Below are 17543 nucleotides of genomic sequence, written 5' to 3'. Positions count from 1 at the left end.
GTGTGCCATCCCCCATGAGGGCAAGTTCTTTTACCACAGACGCCCCCACACCTGATGTTCAGGACGCTCTGCAGGGGCGAGGAGCTGGAGGCCAACTGGCCGAGCAACGAAGGCTCTGGCGGGTGCCCACTCTTAGCTGGTCCTTAGCCGCCTTGCAGGTGTGACTTCACACCCTGGCACCCTCCCCAGAACACTAGCTCGATTTCGAAGGGCCTTGTCTACTTCCTCTGGGTCAATGAGCACCATGCCTGGCACGTGGTGAGCCAGTTGTCACCGTTCAGCAAGGGCACCCAGCCCATGGCCTTGAGGTGCCACACCCAATATGGGCCCAGAAGTGACCCCCAACGACCCGCTTCCTCAACCAGGATTGTCCTCAGAGGGCTGGGTCCCCATGCCCGGTGCCTCTGCAGGCACAAGCATGTCAGAGGCTTGGATGCTGCTGCTGATGCCCAAGTGAGGGCTCCTGGGCCCTTCCCACTGTCCAGCTGCCAGCACCCTTGCCCCCAGGACTGCCCTCCCAGGGAGGCACAGGCACCAGCCCCAATGGTAGCAGACCTCCTGCTACTCAGATACCGCCCTGGACTAGTAAGAGAAGATGGGACCCATCAGGACCCGACCTGGTTTGGCCAAGAAGTCCAAGTTCTTATACGAAACTGGAAATCTGCACCATTAGGTAATTATCCAGATTTTAAAACACGCATGACTAGCTGAACATTGTTTACCTTTTGAAAAAACTTGGTGGCACAAGGGGTTAAGACGCAGCACTATGAAGCTACCTGCAGCCACTGCAGCACGATTTCGATCCCCCTCCAAGAGCTGACACACATGGCGTGGCAGGCCTCCTGTCTTACCTGCTGCTCCCCTCAGCCACTGTGTTTCAGTCGATCTGCCTGTCCCGCTCCCCACTCTGTCTCTGGTGAATCCCCTGCACCTCCACCTCTGGCCTGTACCCCAGTTCTTGTATGCATAAATAAATACATGTTTTAAAAAACAGAAAAAGAAAAAACTGTGGGAGTCAGATAAAAGAATGAACAAAATGTGGTCTATCAATGCCATGGACTATTCCTCAACTGTGATAAATGAATGAAATTCTCACTTGGCCACAACATGGATGAACTTTGAAAACATTCTGCTGAATGAAATAAGCACAACAGGACAAACACTGAGTGAGTCTACGTACACGCGTTACCTAGGACAGGCAACTTTGGAGACAGAAAACACATGAGGGGTGACCGGGGCTGGCATGGTGAGTTTCTGCTTAATGGACATGGAGTTTCTGTTCAGAGTGAGGAAAACTATTTTGGAAGTAATGCCGCTGGTGGCAACACACTATGAACACAAACGCTGCTGAACTGCACGCTAGAAATGGCGAATTTGTTATAACTATCTGAGCACCCCCCCACCCACCCCCCACCAAATTCCAGACATACAAAAAAAAAAAAAAAAAAAAAACAGGAAAAAGGCCCTCCCTCCCTGGTGGCACAGCGGTTAAAGCGCAGCACTAAGAAGCTGGAACCACTTCAGCATGGGTTCCATCCCGCCCTGAGGTGACCACATGGCGCGGCAGACCTCTCCTGAGCTGCCCACTGCCCCCTCAGCAGTGTACTTTGTCCATCTGTCTGTTCTGCTCCCCACTCTGTCTCTGGTGAGTCCTCTCACCCCTACCCAACCACCCCACCCCAGCACCTCTGGCCTGTACCCCAGTTCTATATGCATAAATAAATAAATCTTTAAAAAAAAAAACAGGAAAAAAATTTTAAACAAAAAAAATATCCCACAACCTTAAGCAGGCCAGTGGGCCTGTTTGCTCCCCAGGCCGAGCCCCTCCCTCCATACAGCACTGGGGTGGTTGGGCAGGGAAAGCCAGGGCGGAGAAGCCCCTCCTAGACAAGGGTCACAGCCTCATGCTGTCACCACCCTGCGCCACCACCCAGCGCCCTGCGCACCGGGGGCACGTTTTGCCAACGAGGGAGGGAGGCCACGTGTCGGGCAGCACGCGGAAGGGCGGCCCGGCGGGCGCAGCTCTGGCGACCTGGCCTCCGTGAGCCAGGTGGGGGGGGGATGTGGCCCCCACCCCTCCAGCCCGCGCCCGCACCTCTCACTTCAAAGCTCTGCCAACTTCCCGTGCTACAGCATGGGCTTCTGGGGACCGCCCCACCCCCCGCAGCCTGGTGCCAAAGTTTGTGAGTCTGTAGTGAGGGGTAAGGGAGGAGAGAAGGCACCTGGGGGAGGCCGTTTGCCCTCTTTCCACTGGGCGCCGGGCCGTACCAGGGAGCCAAGGGTGAGATGGGTGAGCACTGTCTTGGGGGTTCACACTCCAGTGAGCATAAAGCCAAACATGGAGGTCCGACAGGAGAGTGGGCATCACAGAGCATGCCCTAAACCTACTGCCTCTTCCAGGAAGCCCGCTGCTGGCCACATTCTCGTCTCCTCCAGACCACTGCTGTCAGAACCCAGGGAGGGTGGGCCTGGGGTGGGCCCTGCAGGCACGAAGCTTTCTGGAAGCAGTAGCCCACGAAAAAGCCTGGAAGGACAAAGCTGAAGGCCGGGGGGGGGGGGGGGGCTGAAACCTCAGACCCCAGCAGGGGAGAGGCGCCAGGTGAGACTGCTGACGGGCCCCTGGGGCCCCCAGCTGCCCCCAGCTGCTCACCCAGCTCTAGCTGTGGGCCTCGGTGCTTGCTGTTCCTCCCCAGTGATCTCCCCAGGGCTTTGCCTAAAGGTCACCTTCTCAGTGAGGCCTCCCTGCCCATTTCTCCATCCCCGCTCTGGCATACCCATAGCCCTGGACCTCTTTGCTGGGGGGGGGGGTTTGCTGGGGGGGGGTTTCCTCACTGCTGGGCACAAAGACAGCTTGCACCGTGCATCTGTTCCTGGTGTCTGGGGAGTCCCGGAAGCGCCCTGCAAGCGGACCCCAAGCTCTCTCCCTCTGGCTCAGTCCTGACAGGGCTGGTGCCCACGGAGGGGCAGGATGAGGACCGGGAAGGGAGGAGCAGAGAAAGGCGGCATCCCAGGCTGGGTTGCAAGCCATGCTCGATTTCCTCCTCCGCCCAGCCCCTCCAAAAGAGCGATGGAAGGGAGAAGGACAGGCCGCCAGGGAAGAGCAGGGCAGAGAGAGGGCGGGGCCGGGCCTCCCAGTCTCTCGACCTTGGGCACAGCCCAACCAGCTTGGCTCCTCTTATCTGCAGCCCAGGGAGTTGCCACTGACGCCCTCTGGGCTCCAGCACTTTATGACTCTGTGAAAGAACCAGCTGGCCCTGTGGGCACCGAGAGCCCGCACATGGGTTGAGTGGGGCCTGTGGGGTGCAGGCACTTTGGGCAGGTGTGCGCTTGGCTGTACAGACCCCGGATCTTGGGCTGCAAGGGCACCTGTGGTCCCCACCAGTCCTTATCTGTGCCCTGTGCCGGGAATGGACACCCCCAGGCCCACCTACCGGAGCCTGGCACCATGCGGGCAGGACGAGGCCGCCCCCAACCTGTGGCCCCGCGAGCCACAGTGGGAAGGGCACACGGGCACCAGCCTCCCGAGCCCCGAGAGGGGCTGTCCCCGGCTGGGCGGGGCGCGGAGCCCACCACCTGTGCCCAAATGCCTCCGGGCAGGAAAGGGCTGCTGTACCCATCGGGGCCATGTGCTGCTATTCAAATGGGGGAATTAGTGATGAATGGGGGAAATTGTTCCTCCCTCTGTCCCGTCTCCAGAAGGAGACAAAAACCCCTTTTACCTCAGCAAACAATGCCCTTATGTGGGCGCCAGTGCCCCGCAGCCCGCACAAGCCCGCTCTGTGTGAGCCGCCAATCCCACACCGGGCTCTGGGGCTGGGCCAGTGGTGCCCTCTCCCAGTGGGCGAGCCACGCTGCTCCCAGGGCGGGCGGCGGGGAGGCGGGAAGGTCCGCTGGCCCCAGGACCTGGCCAGGGAGCGGCTGCGCCAGGTGGGCACCGCGGCCTTGGGCAGCCAGAGGAGAGGCTGGAGCTGGCCCCCCTGCTCGGGGCTTCAGCCCAGGCAGCGGCTGGCGGAGGAGGGGGCATCAGTAATTCACACAAAGAGATGAGCAGGGAGGGGCGAGCCCGGAGCCAGCAGCCCCACGGGGCAGCAGGGCAGCTGCTGGAGGGCCAGCCCCTCTCCACCGCCGCAGCCGGGCGCCGCCTCTGCTCGGAGCGCGGGTGTGCGCCGGCCGGGCCGGGCCGCCCGCTTTGACAAAGTCCAGGGGCCTGGGCTGTGTTTACAGGCTGCATAGTTCCGGGGAGCACCAGGTTCCCAAAGGGCTTCCCGGAAGGAAGGAGGAGGGCCGGGGGTCAAATGGGGGTCACAGCCTTGGGTGAGGCAGTCAGGCCACACTGGGTGCCCGCCCAGGGTCTGGCCTCTGGGCCCCGGCCGCCCCTGTGAGCACCCAGCTCCCTCAGTTCCCAGGCCGGCCGGACGCCTCCCCCCGCGGGGCCCGCTCTCACCCCCTAATGCCGCCAGCCCAGGGATGCCTGCACCCCTATTTCCACAGACCTGCCTTCCCGCCTGGCCTTCAGGGGCTCATTTCTTAAGCGGAGCCAACCTTGGGCCTGCGGCCTACAGTGGCCCTGTCCAGCGGAAACAGGACAGGAGCCGCGCTCGGAATCTGCTCTTTTCTAGTAGCCACATTTTAACAAATCCAAAGCAAATGGGTGGAGCTCATTTTAATAATCGGCTTTATTTCACCTAGTATATCCAAAATATTATTTCGGCAAGTAATCAATACCGTAGTAAATGGAGAGTCCGCAAGGCAGCCTGGGCGCCCCGGGCTACTTCGTTGCCATGGTTCCCCCAAAACTTAAGTCATTTCTCAGGGCGGAGCCCTGGGCCCAGCCCCAGACCCAGAGAGGCACCCGAGCCAAGAAGAGGGCTGGGGCCGGGGTAGCCCCAGTTGGCGGGTGGGGGAGGCTGCTGCCTTCATGGGGCGCACACCTCTTCCTTATTTGTACCCTGCCGGCCCCCTGCACCCCCAGCAGGCAACAGGGAGGAGCCGGAGGCTGCCAAAGGGAGGAGTCAGCCCCAGCGGCTGGAGTGGCAGAGCCCAGCACTGCCTGCCTGCCCCAAGGCAGGCACGGGACGCTGGGGTCTTGTGTTTCTAGGGTTCAGTTTGCCCACCTGGACAATGGAAGAGCCCCTTCCCGGCACTGTGCCCCTCCGGCCCCCTGCTGACCCCACCCCCACTCGCTCCCCACTGGAGGGCCGGGGTCTGTCTCTGGCCTGACACTCGGGCCTGGCCCCACGCAGGCAGCTCAGCAATCAGGGCTACTGCAGCGAGCCCACTGCCCTCCCGCCCACCCCAAAACAAACCCTGTGTCTGAGAGCAAATAGAGGCGCTTCTGGAGACCACGTGGGAGTGATTCACGGGGCAAGGGCCCTGTCCCCAGAGCCCGGAAGTCGCCTGGGTTCGGTGCATCCCAGTCCTTAGGTCAGAGTGATGACGCCAACGTGGCCCCGGTCACTTCCTGGTTCCTGGGAAAGCTGCCCGTGGACAGGCGTGGGGTGGCGACGCCTCTCCTGCACCCCGCCCGGCCTGCTCTCCAGATGGGCCTGCCTTCAGCGAGGGCCAGGGCGCCAGGTCCTGCAGGGAGGCAGGGGCTCGACCTCGCACTGGGCTGGCCGGCCAGGGTGCAGATTCCGGGTGCCCTGGGGGCCGCCTTCCTCTCCTTTTCTTTCTTTCTTTTTTTAAACCAATGTGGGAGAACTAAAGTCTTTTTTTTAAGATTTATTTATGCATACAGAACTGGGGTACAGGCCAGAGTTGCAGGGAGTCACCAGAGACCGAGCAGGGAGCAGAACAGGCAGGTCTACTGAAACACACTGCTGAGGGGAGCAGCTGGGGGGCTGTCAGGAGAACTCTGCCGCGCCATGTGGGTCAGCTCCCTGGGGGGGGGGGTGAGCCTGCACTGAAGCGGCCGTGGCCAGCTTCACCCTTTAACCTGTTGCACCGGCCCCTTTCCTTTTCTTAGCAGATGAATGTTACTTCCGAAGCCCTGGGGCTTGCCCCACCCTAATGCGCTGGCCAGGCAGAGGAGCCTGTGGGAGCCTAAGACCCTGCAGCCTGCACAGGACTGGCCATGCAGGCCCAGCCTGCCCCTGGCATAAAGGGATCTCGGTGCTGTCTCCCGGACTCTCGTCCCCCTTGGCTGCAGCGGCCAGGACAGCCCAGCATTGTCTGTGCGGCCTGCAGCTCAGCTGATGATGGACACTTCCCTGTGACCCGGTGCTGCCAGGGCGGCCCGCGGCCAATCCTGGCAAAGGTCTGGGCCCTGGTTCTGCTCCTGGGGCAGCGGGGCAGGTGACCACTGCCTCTAGAAGGAAGGGGTGTGTGACCCACAGTCAGACAAGCCCTCTACAGAGAAGCAGGGACAGTGGGGTGGGCTTGGCAGGCAAGGAGGGGAGAATGTGCTTAAAATGCCAAGGGGAAAGGGCCAGGACCCTCCCCCGAGACGGCAGCAAGAGGACAGATGCCAACCATGAGAGCCGAGGCCACGGGGAGCTGTCCACAGCAGGGCCGGAGCCTGGTGGCTCCCAAGGAGGGAGAGGGCCGCTCTGACCCCAGGGTCGGCTCACTGGAGGGTGGACACCACCCACAAAGGACATGAGAAGTGACCAAGGCCTGGGAGTCATGCAGGTGACTGAGCCATGCGGCCTGGCCCAGCTCCCATGAGCAGTACGGCCTCCTATGGTCCCCTTGCCCAGGACCCAGCACAGGGTCAGGGCCCAGCACCCAGGAGACAAGCTGCCATCCAGGCTCTTCTCCTGGAGGGCAGCACTCACGCCCAGCTGCCCACTGAGCTGCCTGCCAGCATGGAAGCCGGGCAGGCCTGGGTTCTTCACATGGAAGAGCAGGGCTGGGGGAGAAGACTGCACCACTTGACAAGCCCTGTGCGTGAGCAGGGGGTTGGGCAGGAAGCAGGAGATGCCAGGGCGAGGTGTGGGCACCGAGGCCCACAGCCCAGGGCCCTTTCTGAAGGAGCAAGACTCGGGGGGGGGGGCAGGTGGAGAGCAGGGGTCCCTGCTCTGAGTGCCATAAAGAAAGCTGTGCTCAGGCCTTCCCTGGTGGCGCAGCGGGTTAGGACGCAGCACTGCAAGCTGGCTGCAGCCTCTTCAGTGCGAGTTGAGCCCCGGAGGTGACCCACATGGCTGGGCGGCCTCTCCTGACCCGCCCGCTGCTCCCCTCAGCAGTGTACTTTGTCAGTCTGCCTGTTCTGCTCCCCGCTCTGTCTCTGGTGAGTCCTCTCACTGCCCCTGCCCCTCTGGCCTGTACCCCAGTTCTGTATGCATAAATAAGTAAATCCTAAAAAAGAAAGAAAGAAAAAAAGAAAGAAAGCTGCACTCAGAACACAGGCCACAGGGCTCCTGGGCAAAGGGGATAAGAAACATTTGGGCAGATGAGGAGACAGGACTGAACAAGTGGGTGGAGTGAAGGAGGGTCCTGGCGCACCCAGAGTCCCGCAGCCATGACCCCCAGCATGTAGCTCTTAAGCATAGCCCGGCCCCGCTGGCCTGGCCACCTAGGAGGAGAGGGTCCTGCCACACCATCACTGAACCTCCCAGCACCAGGCCTTGAGGCCACAGAGCAGGGAGGAGCCAAGACGGGACATGAGCCTCGCTGACCTATGCAGCCCCCCTTCCTCCACGCACACGGAGACCCCAGGCCAGTGGGGACAGGAGAGGCAGCATCCTGTGAACAGAGCACTGGGCAAGCAAGGGCCGCATCTGCCCCGTTTGCATTTCTGGATAGCGAAGGGCTCTGCCCAAGGGCCACGAAGAACTGGCAGACAGAAAGCCAGGGTCATCGATCTGGGCGCGCCTGAGGGCACACCAGGTGATGGTCAGTCGCCGGGCCGACGGGGACAGGGCAGGCCAGCACCCGCACAACTCCAAAGCAGAGTGCCAGGGACCAGCCTGCAGGTCTACTCAAGGCCCCGGTCCCAGAGTGGGGGCCCCCCAAGCCCGCTCCTCTCAGAACCCTGACAACAGGCCCTTAAGAGAGACATTCTGGGGTCCTCCCTGACGGCACAACGGGTTAAAGCACAGCAACGTGACGCTAGACGCAGCCACTTCACGAGTTCAACCCCCGCCCCACAGGTGACCCACATGGCGCGGCAGACCTCTCCTGACCCGCCCGCTGCTCCCCTCAGCAGTGTGCTTCAGCCGATCCGCCTGCTGTGCTCCCCACTCTGTCTCTGGTGAATCTTCTCAATCTGTGCGCCTAAGGCCTGTACCCCAATTCTTATTTGCATAAATAAATAAATCTAAAGAAAAAGAAAATGAGACTCTGACGACACACATGGGAAGTACGCCCCAAACACTGGTGATTTTACTTTCATTTTTGGGTTCCTCCACTGAAACAAGAGGACAAGCGCAATACGCCTCTACAGACGCACCTCCTGCCTGCCCGCAGACGGCCCAGCGGGGCTCCCGATCCTCTCCAGACTGCAGTCTCGGGCCAGTGAACCTCCAGGCCAAGGGCCTGATGTTCTGACGGAACCTGAGGCTTCAGCGAGCCCCCTGGGCCCTGTGTCCAGCCTCCAGACATGGCGGCGGCACCAGACGGGAGGTCCTCCGGCAGGAGTGCTCCCCCCATGTCCCTGGAGGGGCGAAGCTCTGGGGGCAGTGGGCCCCAGGGGCTGGCGCCTCAAGGAGCCCCAGGATGTGGCCCAGCTCCTGCGCGGCACCCCTGCGACCCTGCCCGCAGGAAGAAGGAAGCCGGACCCTGGGCTCCCGGTGCCGGCTTCCTGTCTGGCCAGGAGGTGAGTAATGTCCGCTCCCCGCCCCCAGGCATCCCTTCCGGAGGCCAGACCTCACATTTTCCACTCAGGAAGGGGCAGAGCAAGTGGCCTGGTGAAGCGCACCAAGAGAAGAGGAAGGAGTGGGCCCTGGCCGCGGGCCTGCTGCTCCGAGGCCACAAGCCCACCTGCCTGTGCCAGGGGTCTCCGTCCCCTTCGCACCCACTCTTTCGGCTTAGCTGACGCTGCCCGGCCGGCTCTCTGCCCGGCGCTGTCGGGGAGTGAGGGTCCTGCCTCTCCGGGCCCATTACGTGCCTGGAGGGAGAGCCGGGCACCAGCAGGCAACCCAGTGACAGGCGAGATTGCAGACTGACGCGCTGCTGCCGGATCCCCAGCTGGCGCCAGCCCGCAGTGTCCCCAGACAGCGCCTCAGCATCGGAACCCTCTCTCTGCCCCCCAAAAGGCGCCTGGGCCAGTGTTTCTCTGTGCACCCAAGTTTGGACTCAAAAGGAAGCCCAGAGCCTCAGGCCGCTCAGCAGTGGGTCGGGAGGGACCTGCGTGTGGGTGGATGCGTGAGCAGCCTGGCCCCACCTGCGGCCGAGTGCCAGGGGGGCCTCCTTCTGGTTCCAGGGCCCTCACCCCTGCCGCCCCTTCGGGGGAACCTCACACACAGCCTCTGCAGTTGCCAGAGGGAAGCGTAGCCTGGGCGGGCCGTTCTGACTAGCCAGGTCCCCAGGTCTCGCCAAGATCCTCTGGTGTCCCTCTGTGAGACAGACAGAGCCGGGTGCTCACCCCAGGCAGCGTGAGAAGCCCCGGCACGCTGGGGCACAGGCCCAGCCGCCAAAAGCTCGAGCAGCCAGAGCCGGGGTGCCCGTAGGTCATTCCCGGCCGCCAACAGGTGTGAATCTGTGCAAACTGCTTGGCCTCTTCAAAGGCTCCCGGGGTGGGGCACCCCCTGGCACAGCTTTTGGGGCCCCATGTTATCAGTTTTGGGGGGCTGTCCTCAGAAACAAAGTACCCAAAACTTGTTTCCTGCGGGCCTGACTCCCCCCGGGTGGTTTGCTAGGATTTCAGTACATGTCTGTTCCTCTGTTCATTTGGGCCACAAATATCCGCACGCATACCATGCAGGCAGAGGGCGAGAGCCACGTGGCTGGCGGCACGTGGGGCTCACAGTGTGAGCCTCGCACCTCATCTTTCCTTTTTTTTTTTTTTTAAAGATTTATCCATACAGAGCTGGGGTACAGGCCAGAGGTGCAGGGGCAGTGAGAGGATTCACCAGAGAGTGGGGAGCAGAACAGGCAGATCCACTGAAACACACGGCTGAGGGGAGCAGCGGGCCGGACAGGAGAGGTCTGCTGCTCCAGGTGGGTCAGCTCCGGGGCGGGCGGGGATCGAGCTCATGGTGAACTGGTTTTAGCTTCTCAGTGCTTTAACCTGCTGCGCCACCAGGGAGGGCCAGGACCTTTCTAACTGGGTACCTTCATGTAGGACCGAGGGCCAGAGGCCATACTCCCAGGCACGGGGGTGAGTGGGCCAGGGAAGTTTCCGGGTAAAGGCACATGAGCCGGTGGAGACTGCAGCGGCGTGGAGAGCAGGGCCAGCCGGGGCCACGCCCTGCCCAGTCCTGCAGTAGAAATGCAAGGACACCTTGAAGACCTGCCGGTCTCCCACTGACTCGCTGACGGGCCCAGGCCCGCGGCTCAAGTCTGCAGTGCACGTTCCTGCGGAGCGGGGGGCTGGCTGCATGCCACTGCGGGGGCTGGGGCTGGACGGGGGCTCCAGACCGGCTCTGTGTCCACCCAGAGCCCTGCGGGAACCCACTGCGCCGGAGGACAGGGGAGTCAACCAAGGAATCTAGGCCCACAGGGGTGCAGAGGCCAAGCCAGGCGGCGGGGCCCTTTCGAGGCCCACGACCCGACACTGGCCTCGGCCGGCCTCCGACCAGCACACCGGCCCGCAGCCTCCGCGTAAGCGATTAAACTGACCGTACCGCAGCCTCCCGCCCGGCTGCCTGCCTGCCCCAACAAGCAGCAATCCCTGTCCTGCAGCAGGCCAGCCTCAGCACCCGTGGCGAGCAGTGCCTGGACGGGGCGCGGCGACGACCCCGGGGCGGGGGTCCTGCCGACCCCACCTGCCTGTGCTTCTCTCCGCCTCCTCCCTCCCGCAGGGGGGCAACCGATGCTGAGGAAGCCCGCGACCCCACAGACACACTTCCCCTCTGGCATCTGACCCTGAGGCCCCCAAATCACCCACTCTCCCCAAGAAGTGTCTCTCAGAAAGGTTTAGACCCCCAAGGGGTGGTGGTCGTTGGCATTTTTGAGGATGAGTTGAGGGAACAGGGGGCCCATTCATTCCTACTATTCTAGGTTTTACAAAGTGTTCTAGAGCCTTCTCGGGGGAAGTATGCTTGATGGCCCTGGGCCAGCCTGAGCTGTGCTGGTGGGGCTCTCGGTGTGGCCTTTGGGTGTGGCCCTCCCTCGGTTCAGATGAGGCAGGAGCTGCCCCAGCCCCGGGCCCACCCCGTGGGAACGCAGGACAGAGGCGCTGGTCTGGAAGGCTGGCGGACAGCACGAGGGGGCTGTGCTGACCTCACGAGGCGTCAGGGCACAAAAGCCTTTTCTTCCCCAGTAGCCTCACACCCTACTCCTCGAAAAACCACCCCTGGCGCCCCGGCCTCCAGCCCAGCCACCCCAGCTGCCTCCAGGCTGTGTCGCCTCCCAGACAAAGCCGGATTCAGGTCTTGGAGGGCAGCGGGGAGGCTGGCTCAAGGGTTCTACCATGGAGATGAACTTTGACCCAAACTGCAAGGCTCCTACCCCGTATTTACTCTTTAAGGCCAACCCGTTTCACAGAGTTAACATTACACCCCTTTTTAACCCTGCACCTCCCTCCCTCCTACATTCCAAGCCCCGACCTTCGACCCCTCCTAATTGCCACCTCTACACCCCAGTTCTCTGAGGCCTGACTCCCGGCTCATCCCCCACCCTCCATCTCTCCTCCTCCCAGGAAATCAGAGCCAACCCAGGGCTGCCCTAAGGTGCCGCCCCATGCCCACAGCTGCACCCGAATGAGGCGGGCACTGGAGCCTCGAGCTCCGGGAGCCCCTCCTGGTCCCGGCGCTCCCACCCCTGAACGTAGCCTCTGTCCCAAAGGGAGGTCAGAGGCGGGTGCCAGGGAGGCTCCCCAGCAGGGCCCCATCTCCTCCCCAGGGGCACACATGTGACAGGCACGCTGCTGGCTCACGGACACAGGCAGAGACCCTGTGACGGTCCTGCCGTCGTGGTCAGCTCCCTCTTCCGGCTGGGCCGCAGGCACCCTGCCCCGCCCAGGGGCAGCAGGGCAAGCGGGCAGGCCACCCGCAGCCCTGGGCCCCTCTAGCCACTGACCGCGGGGAGCCCGGCTCCACCTGGAGCCCGGGGCTGGCACAGACGGCCACGCAGACACACCAAGAATGTCAGGGGCAGCGCCGAGCCCAGGCCCGGGCACCCAAGAGGCCCCAGCCCCAGGTTCGGGGCACCTGCCTAGGTCGGGCGCAACCCCCGCCTGGCTGGGCGCCAGGGGGACTCACCGTCCTCTTGGCTGTGGAGGTTCTGGGGGCTCCGCATCCTCTCGTCCTGGCTGGGGCTCAGGCTGGAGGCCAGGTGTGGGTCAGCTGACATCCATGTGGAGTCGTTCATGTCAAAATCTTCACTGCTCACAGAAGTTTCATCCTGATCAGGGGCAAAGAAAGTGGGTGTTGAGCAGGGACAGGTGCTGGTCAGCCCCAAGGCAGCCCTTTGGGCAAACCCCCAAAAGGCCGCAGGAGCCCCAGGCCCCGCCGTAGTGGGGGGGGAGCGCCCTGCCCACCCCCACCCCCTGTGGAAGCGGCCTGGGCTCTGGTTCCTGTCGGAAGCCGAGCGAGGCCAGCGCTGTCTGCAACTGAAGACAATTACGAGGCCCGGCATCCTGTAGGGTGGACAGGCCCGGCTCCGACCCCTGCGAGCCAAGGTTGAGACTCGCGCTGTAAACAAGGGTCACTGCTCTTCCTGCCCCCCAGCCAGGGAAGCGGGCGGCCAGAGGTGGGCAGCAGGACGGGGGCCAAGCTGATGGGCAGCACCAGCCCATGGCCACCGGCTCCATGGAGCATGCATGGAATTCCTTTCTCCCACTCCCCCGGCCCAGAGGACATTTCTGTCTTCCTCCTTCCTAACCTTTGCTGTGCTTCAAAGATATGCTCTTGGGCGGGATCCAGAGCTGAAAAGGCCAGCCCCAGAAGTGTGGAGAAGGAAGGGGGTGGGGCAGGCGAGGGTTTGGATCAGGCCGGCAAAGGGGGTTCGGCTCAAGGGACGCTGCCAGCGACCCCCCCCACCCCCTGCCAGGGCCTTCCAAACTGCCAGAGGGCCTGCTGGGGAGGGCCACGCCTGCCTCCGGGCCTGCCTCCTGCCTCCTCTCCCGCCCTGGCCACTTGAGCAAGCCCTCGGCAGTCATCCGGGAACCCCTGGAGCGGGCCCCTTCCATCCAGCGGGGAAGGGACCCCACCTCCTTCTGGCCCAGCCTCTTTCAGGAGCAGCAAGCAACTGTGTGTGGGAGCTGGCCCTAAAGCCACAGAAAGATGACCCAGCAGCAACCACACCCCGCGGCTCTGGCTTTGCCCCCTCCTCTCTCCCCTCCAGCAAGACACAATGGCTACTGTGGATGCCCTGTGTAAGGACCTCGAGCAGAGCGCCGCCCCCCAAAAGCCTCCCTCCAGGGCCCCCTCACAGACGTCTCTTTTAGAGTGAGCAAACACACTTTAGCTTGAACTTTCTGCGGCTGCTGTCCCTGGGGCAGACACATCTGCGCTCCAAGTGCCAGGGAACTGTCGTGGGTTAGCTCCTCCCCCACCCCCACCATGCCGCGCCGGGCTGGCAGGGAGTTTCCTGGAATTTACAGCTTCTGTGCGGCAGGAGCACGCACCCTCTGCAGCTGAGCCTGGAGGACCAGAGCAGGGCCATGCCAGCGCCAGGCTCCGAGGTGGGGGTGGGCCAGGGTGGGTGCCCCCCACTCCTTCCGGTGGAGACGGCGGGGGGGGGTGTCTCTGGGCCCTCACTCGCCCTGCACGCAGCACACTGCCTCCCTGCTCCTGACATACAAGCACATGCACCCACAGTCTGCCTCAGATGAAGACACTCAAACCTCCTTAGCCTGTGTGCTCACACCTGGAGGGAACACGCAGGCTGGAAGGCCCAAAGAGGATGACAAAACCCTCCTCTACCCTAAGCAGCTAAAGCCCAGACCTGGGGGGTGGTGGTGTGGGGGCCAGGAACAGGAGCCCCTGGCAGTGCTTGGGCCCTGGGCTGGAGGAGGAAGCTCAACCCTTGGGTATTTGACAGGTTCATGACTTCAAAGACCAAGTGCTTAATACCTGGGGGGGGGGGCACCACCTACCCCAAGGGCTCCATCCACCCCTCCAGAGGGTTTACTGAGCACCAGGTAGGAGCCGAGCGCCTGTCTGGGTGCGGAGAAACTCGGCTGCAGACAAGACAGAGTCCCGGCCCTCCTGGTGCCCACTGTCCAGTGGGGAAAGGGGACACGCTGCAAAGGCCGCACTTCGCTGGGGAGGCACGAGAGGGCACGGGACCCGCAGGGCTGCGAGTGCCAGGCAGCCACGGGGTCTCACCGGTCAGGGAGTTTCTGAACAGGCGGCTGCAGGAATGGAGGAGGGTCCTCGTGTTGGGAGGTGCGCGGGAAGCGAGCTGGGCACCAGCACATGCCAGGAGGCCGCCGTGGCTGGGAAGGGTGAACTGGGGGTCGTGGAATCACATGGGGGCCTCCCCAGGCAACGCTGTCTCCCCGGGTCCCACCAAACACACAGGCTGGCTGGCTCTCCGGGAGCAGGCAGAAGTCTGGACCTCTGGGCGGCAGGGAGAACTGCTTCCCCCAGGCCCTCTGGGGCAAGTTTGAAACAGCAGCAGCCAAAGCTTCTCAGGCTCAAGTGCTGTCCTTGAGATGAGCTGGTCCACCTCACCCTCACCACACGTCACCGGGTGGGCACAGCAGCAGCGCCCTTCTGGGGGTCAAGGTACTGGCCTGAGGTCAAGGGCTAGCAAGCGGCAGACACAGATGCGTGCCATCCAGGGGGCCGAGCGCCCCTTCCCCTTGCTGCCTGAAAGCTTCTCCAGGGGCTGTGCCTCTCACCTGGAAGGCCAGACTCTGCAGCGCAGGGCCACCCAAATTCCAAACACTCCTCCCCTCCACCGGCTGGCCTCAGTCTCCACTGCCGCTCTCACACACACCCTACCCGGCAGGCGCCCAGCGGCCAGTGAGGCACACACTCCAGCCAACACGTGCTGGGGCTCTGCCCCGTCTTTCCCCAGAAAGCCTCCAATCCTTGCGGAAGTGAGGCCTGGTCTGCGTGTTCCCTGGACGCTGCTGAATCGCCTGGCATGGTGCTGGTGTTCGATGAGGACAGTGAGGGACTCAGCCCCACAGCACGGAGCTCTCGAACTAAGGCCGTGGAAGCCCCGACGGCCGGTGGGTCTCAGGGGCCACCCCCGCACAGCCTAGGGCTTCTCAGGCTCACACTGCTTAACTGGCCACCAGCACAGCCCCGCCCAGCCACCCCTCCCTGCAAAGAGATGGGCTATACTGTACATACACTGGTCTCGCCATCACCTGGGAACGGCAGCAGCCGGCGCCCACATGCAGCCCACGAGAAAGCGGACACCCCTGTCCGGCCCATGTCCAGCTCTGGCACCTGCCCAGCTGCCCACGGGCAGCACAGCCAGCGGCCAGACGAGAGCTGAACCCAGGCGCCTGTGCCCAAGCCCACATCACAGCGCCACCACACCAAGGCTCCTCACCACACTTCCTCCCTTCAGTCAGAGAGCCAGATTCCCTGACAACAAAGTGTCTCCAGATGAGCTAACTAACAGGACAATGGCGACAAAGTTGCATCTGTGCACAGGCACAGGGTTCCGAGCCGCACCGGTCACACAGCAGCTCGCTGGGGGCCGGCCGGGGGAGGGGCTGGGTGTCCAGAGGGAGAGACCACAGGTGGCCCGGGAGCAGGATCGCAGAGGAGGGGCGCGGAACCTCCTCTGCGGCTTCCCGCTGACCGGGAGAAGGGTTCTGCCCTGGGAATCCCGGATCTGTGACGGGTGAGTCCACCTAGTCTGGGTTTTGACACTAGATTGCCACAGCAATCTTTTTTATTTTAAGCAAGAAATCAAGTCTATTAAACCGAACTTTTAAAAAATGAGGTACGTTTCCATCACACTTACCCTCACCTGTGGGGAGGCCTGGGGGAGGCTTCCAGAGACTCGGCCGCTCACCTGCCACAGCACAGCGCCAGCTGCAGCGGGGCTGTGACCTCACCCACTCACGGCCGGCCACACCCCGCAGGCTGCTTACAGGGGCCATCAGCGGGCGTCCAGCGCAGGCCCATCCGCACCTGGGTGGAGGGCCGCGCACCCGAGCGCTGTGGGACCGGGAGGTGCCCGGCCCAGGTGGAGTAGCAGTGCCCGGCCCTGGGCCTTCACCTCGGATGTGCCCCTGCTTGCCCAGAGGTCATGAGTTGGGCGCCTTTTGCTTTTTCCTCCTGGAGTCTTGGGGGAGTCAGGTCTGCTAACTTCTCTCCTTTCGTAAACAAACTTCAATAAAACTTTCATTGGAAAGTAAAGGGGCATGTGCGATCCATTATATCGGGGCCTCCCTCGCCCTGACCCTGTGCGACTGGCTGGGCAGCTGACCCCTGGCTTTTCTCACCCCTGTCCTCTGAAGCCTGCAGCCTGGCCCACCTGTCGATAAAAGGCCACCAACTGTGGGCAGTGAAGGGTCTGAACCACTGCGGGGGCCCCAGAGCTACAGGGCCACCCGCCAGCTGACCCTTCGCCAGCTGACCCTTCGCCAGCTGACCCTTCACCAGCTGACCCTTCGGAAATGTAACTCCTGAGCTGGGGGCAGGGAGAGGAAGCGCCCAGACAACCCTGGGACACACCCCAATCCCGGAGCCCAGACTCCGGGCAGGAGGAAAGGACTCGATCAAACCCTGCCCGCTCTTATCTGCAGTCCAAAATTCACGGGCAGATTCAGTTCCTCTCCACCCAGGCTCTGGGGCCCGTCCTCCTCCACAGGCGAACTAACGCCAAGCACCTGCCCAGCCCAGGAGGAGAAAATGGGAGCGCAGCAGGGAAATGGTGGAAGAGCGCGCGCCTGTATCCATGGCGCGTAACTACGGGCAGGTGCTATCAGTAACCTGATTATTTTACAACTGGGGTCAATTTCTCGGGAACTGGGTTCCTGGTGCCTCTAAAGTTGAGCCATTTGCATCCTCCAGGATAGGGATCCTGGGGTGTGCCTCTCATAACATTTTCCAGGCCTTTCCTCAGAGCTGAAACTCTATCTCCACTACTTGCTTTGAGAAAGAAAAGGAGGAGGATTTGCTGAGAATTTAGTGCAACTGTAAGCCATAAGCCCTAACCAGGAGCCTTGGGTGTGTGTTTCAGGGCAGGGGTGGGGGGCAGGGATGTGCCAGGGGTGATTCCGGGCCAGGCAAGAAATGGACCCCTCACTTGGTTCAGCCCCCGGGCCCTTGCCAGGCTCAGGAAGTTGCCCTGGCACAGCTCTACCATTAGTAGGTGGGCACCAAGAGGCAGAAAGTGGGCACCACCTGCAGGCCCCTCCCAGGCCCTGCAAATTCTTCAGTAAGAGGCAACCCTTCCCTGTCTCCATGTCAGCAAGCGTTACACACACAGCCTTCTGAGCATGCCAAGAAGGTACTGAACCGCATTTGACCCCAACTTAACCACTTCAGTTCATCTGCTGGCTTATTAATGGAAGCCCCCCCTCC

General features: G+C 62.5%; 1 protein-coding gene across 3 annotated transcripts in view; it reads right to left on the bottom strand.

Annotated features, from left to right (window-relative positions):
- Positions 1 to 17543, bottom strand: part of NOL4L (nucleolar protein 4-like) — a 64460-nt gene that overhangs the window by 13999 nt on the left and 32918 nt on the right. For all 3 annotated transcript variants that reach the window (XM_004687291.2, XM_012728254.1, XM_012728253.1), the window contains one exon: positions 12303 to 12444. In XM_004687291.2, coding sequence (XP_004687348.1) covers positions 12303 to 12444 — 142 coding nt within the window. The remainder of the gene's footprint in view (positions 1 to 12302; positions 12445 to 17543) is intronic.

This window comes from Condylura cristata, unplaced genomic scaffold (genome assembly GCF_000260355.1).
Source record: "Condylura cristata isolate star-nosed mole 26May11 unplaced genomic scaffold, ConCri1.0 scaffold00022, whole genome shotgun sequence".
Classification (NCBI taxonomy): Eukaryota; Metazoa; Chordata; class Mammalia; order Eulipotyphla; family Talpidae; genus Condylura; species Condylura cristata.
This window is presented reverse-complemented; position numbering and strand designations above follow the sequence as displayed.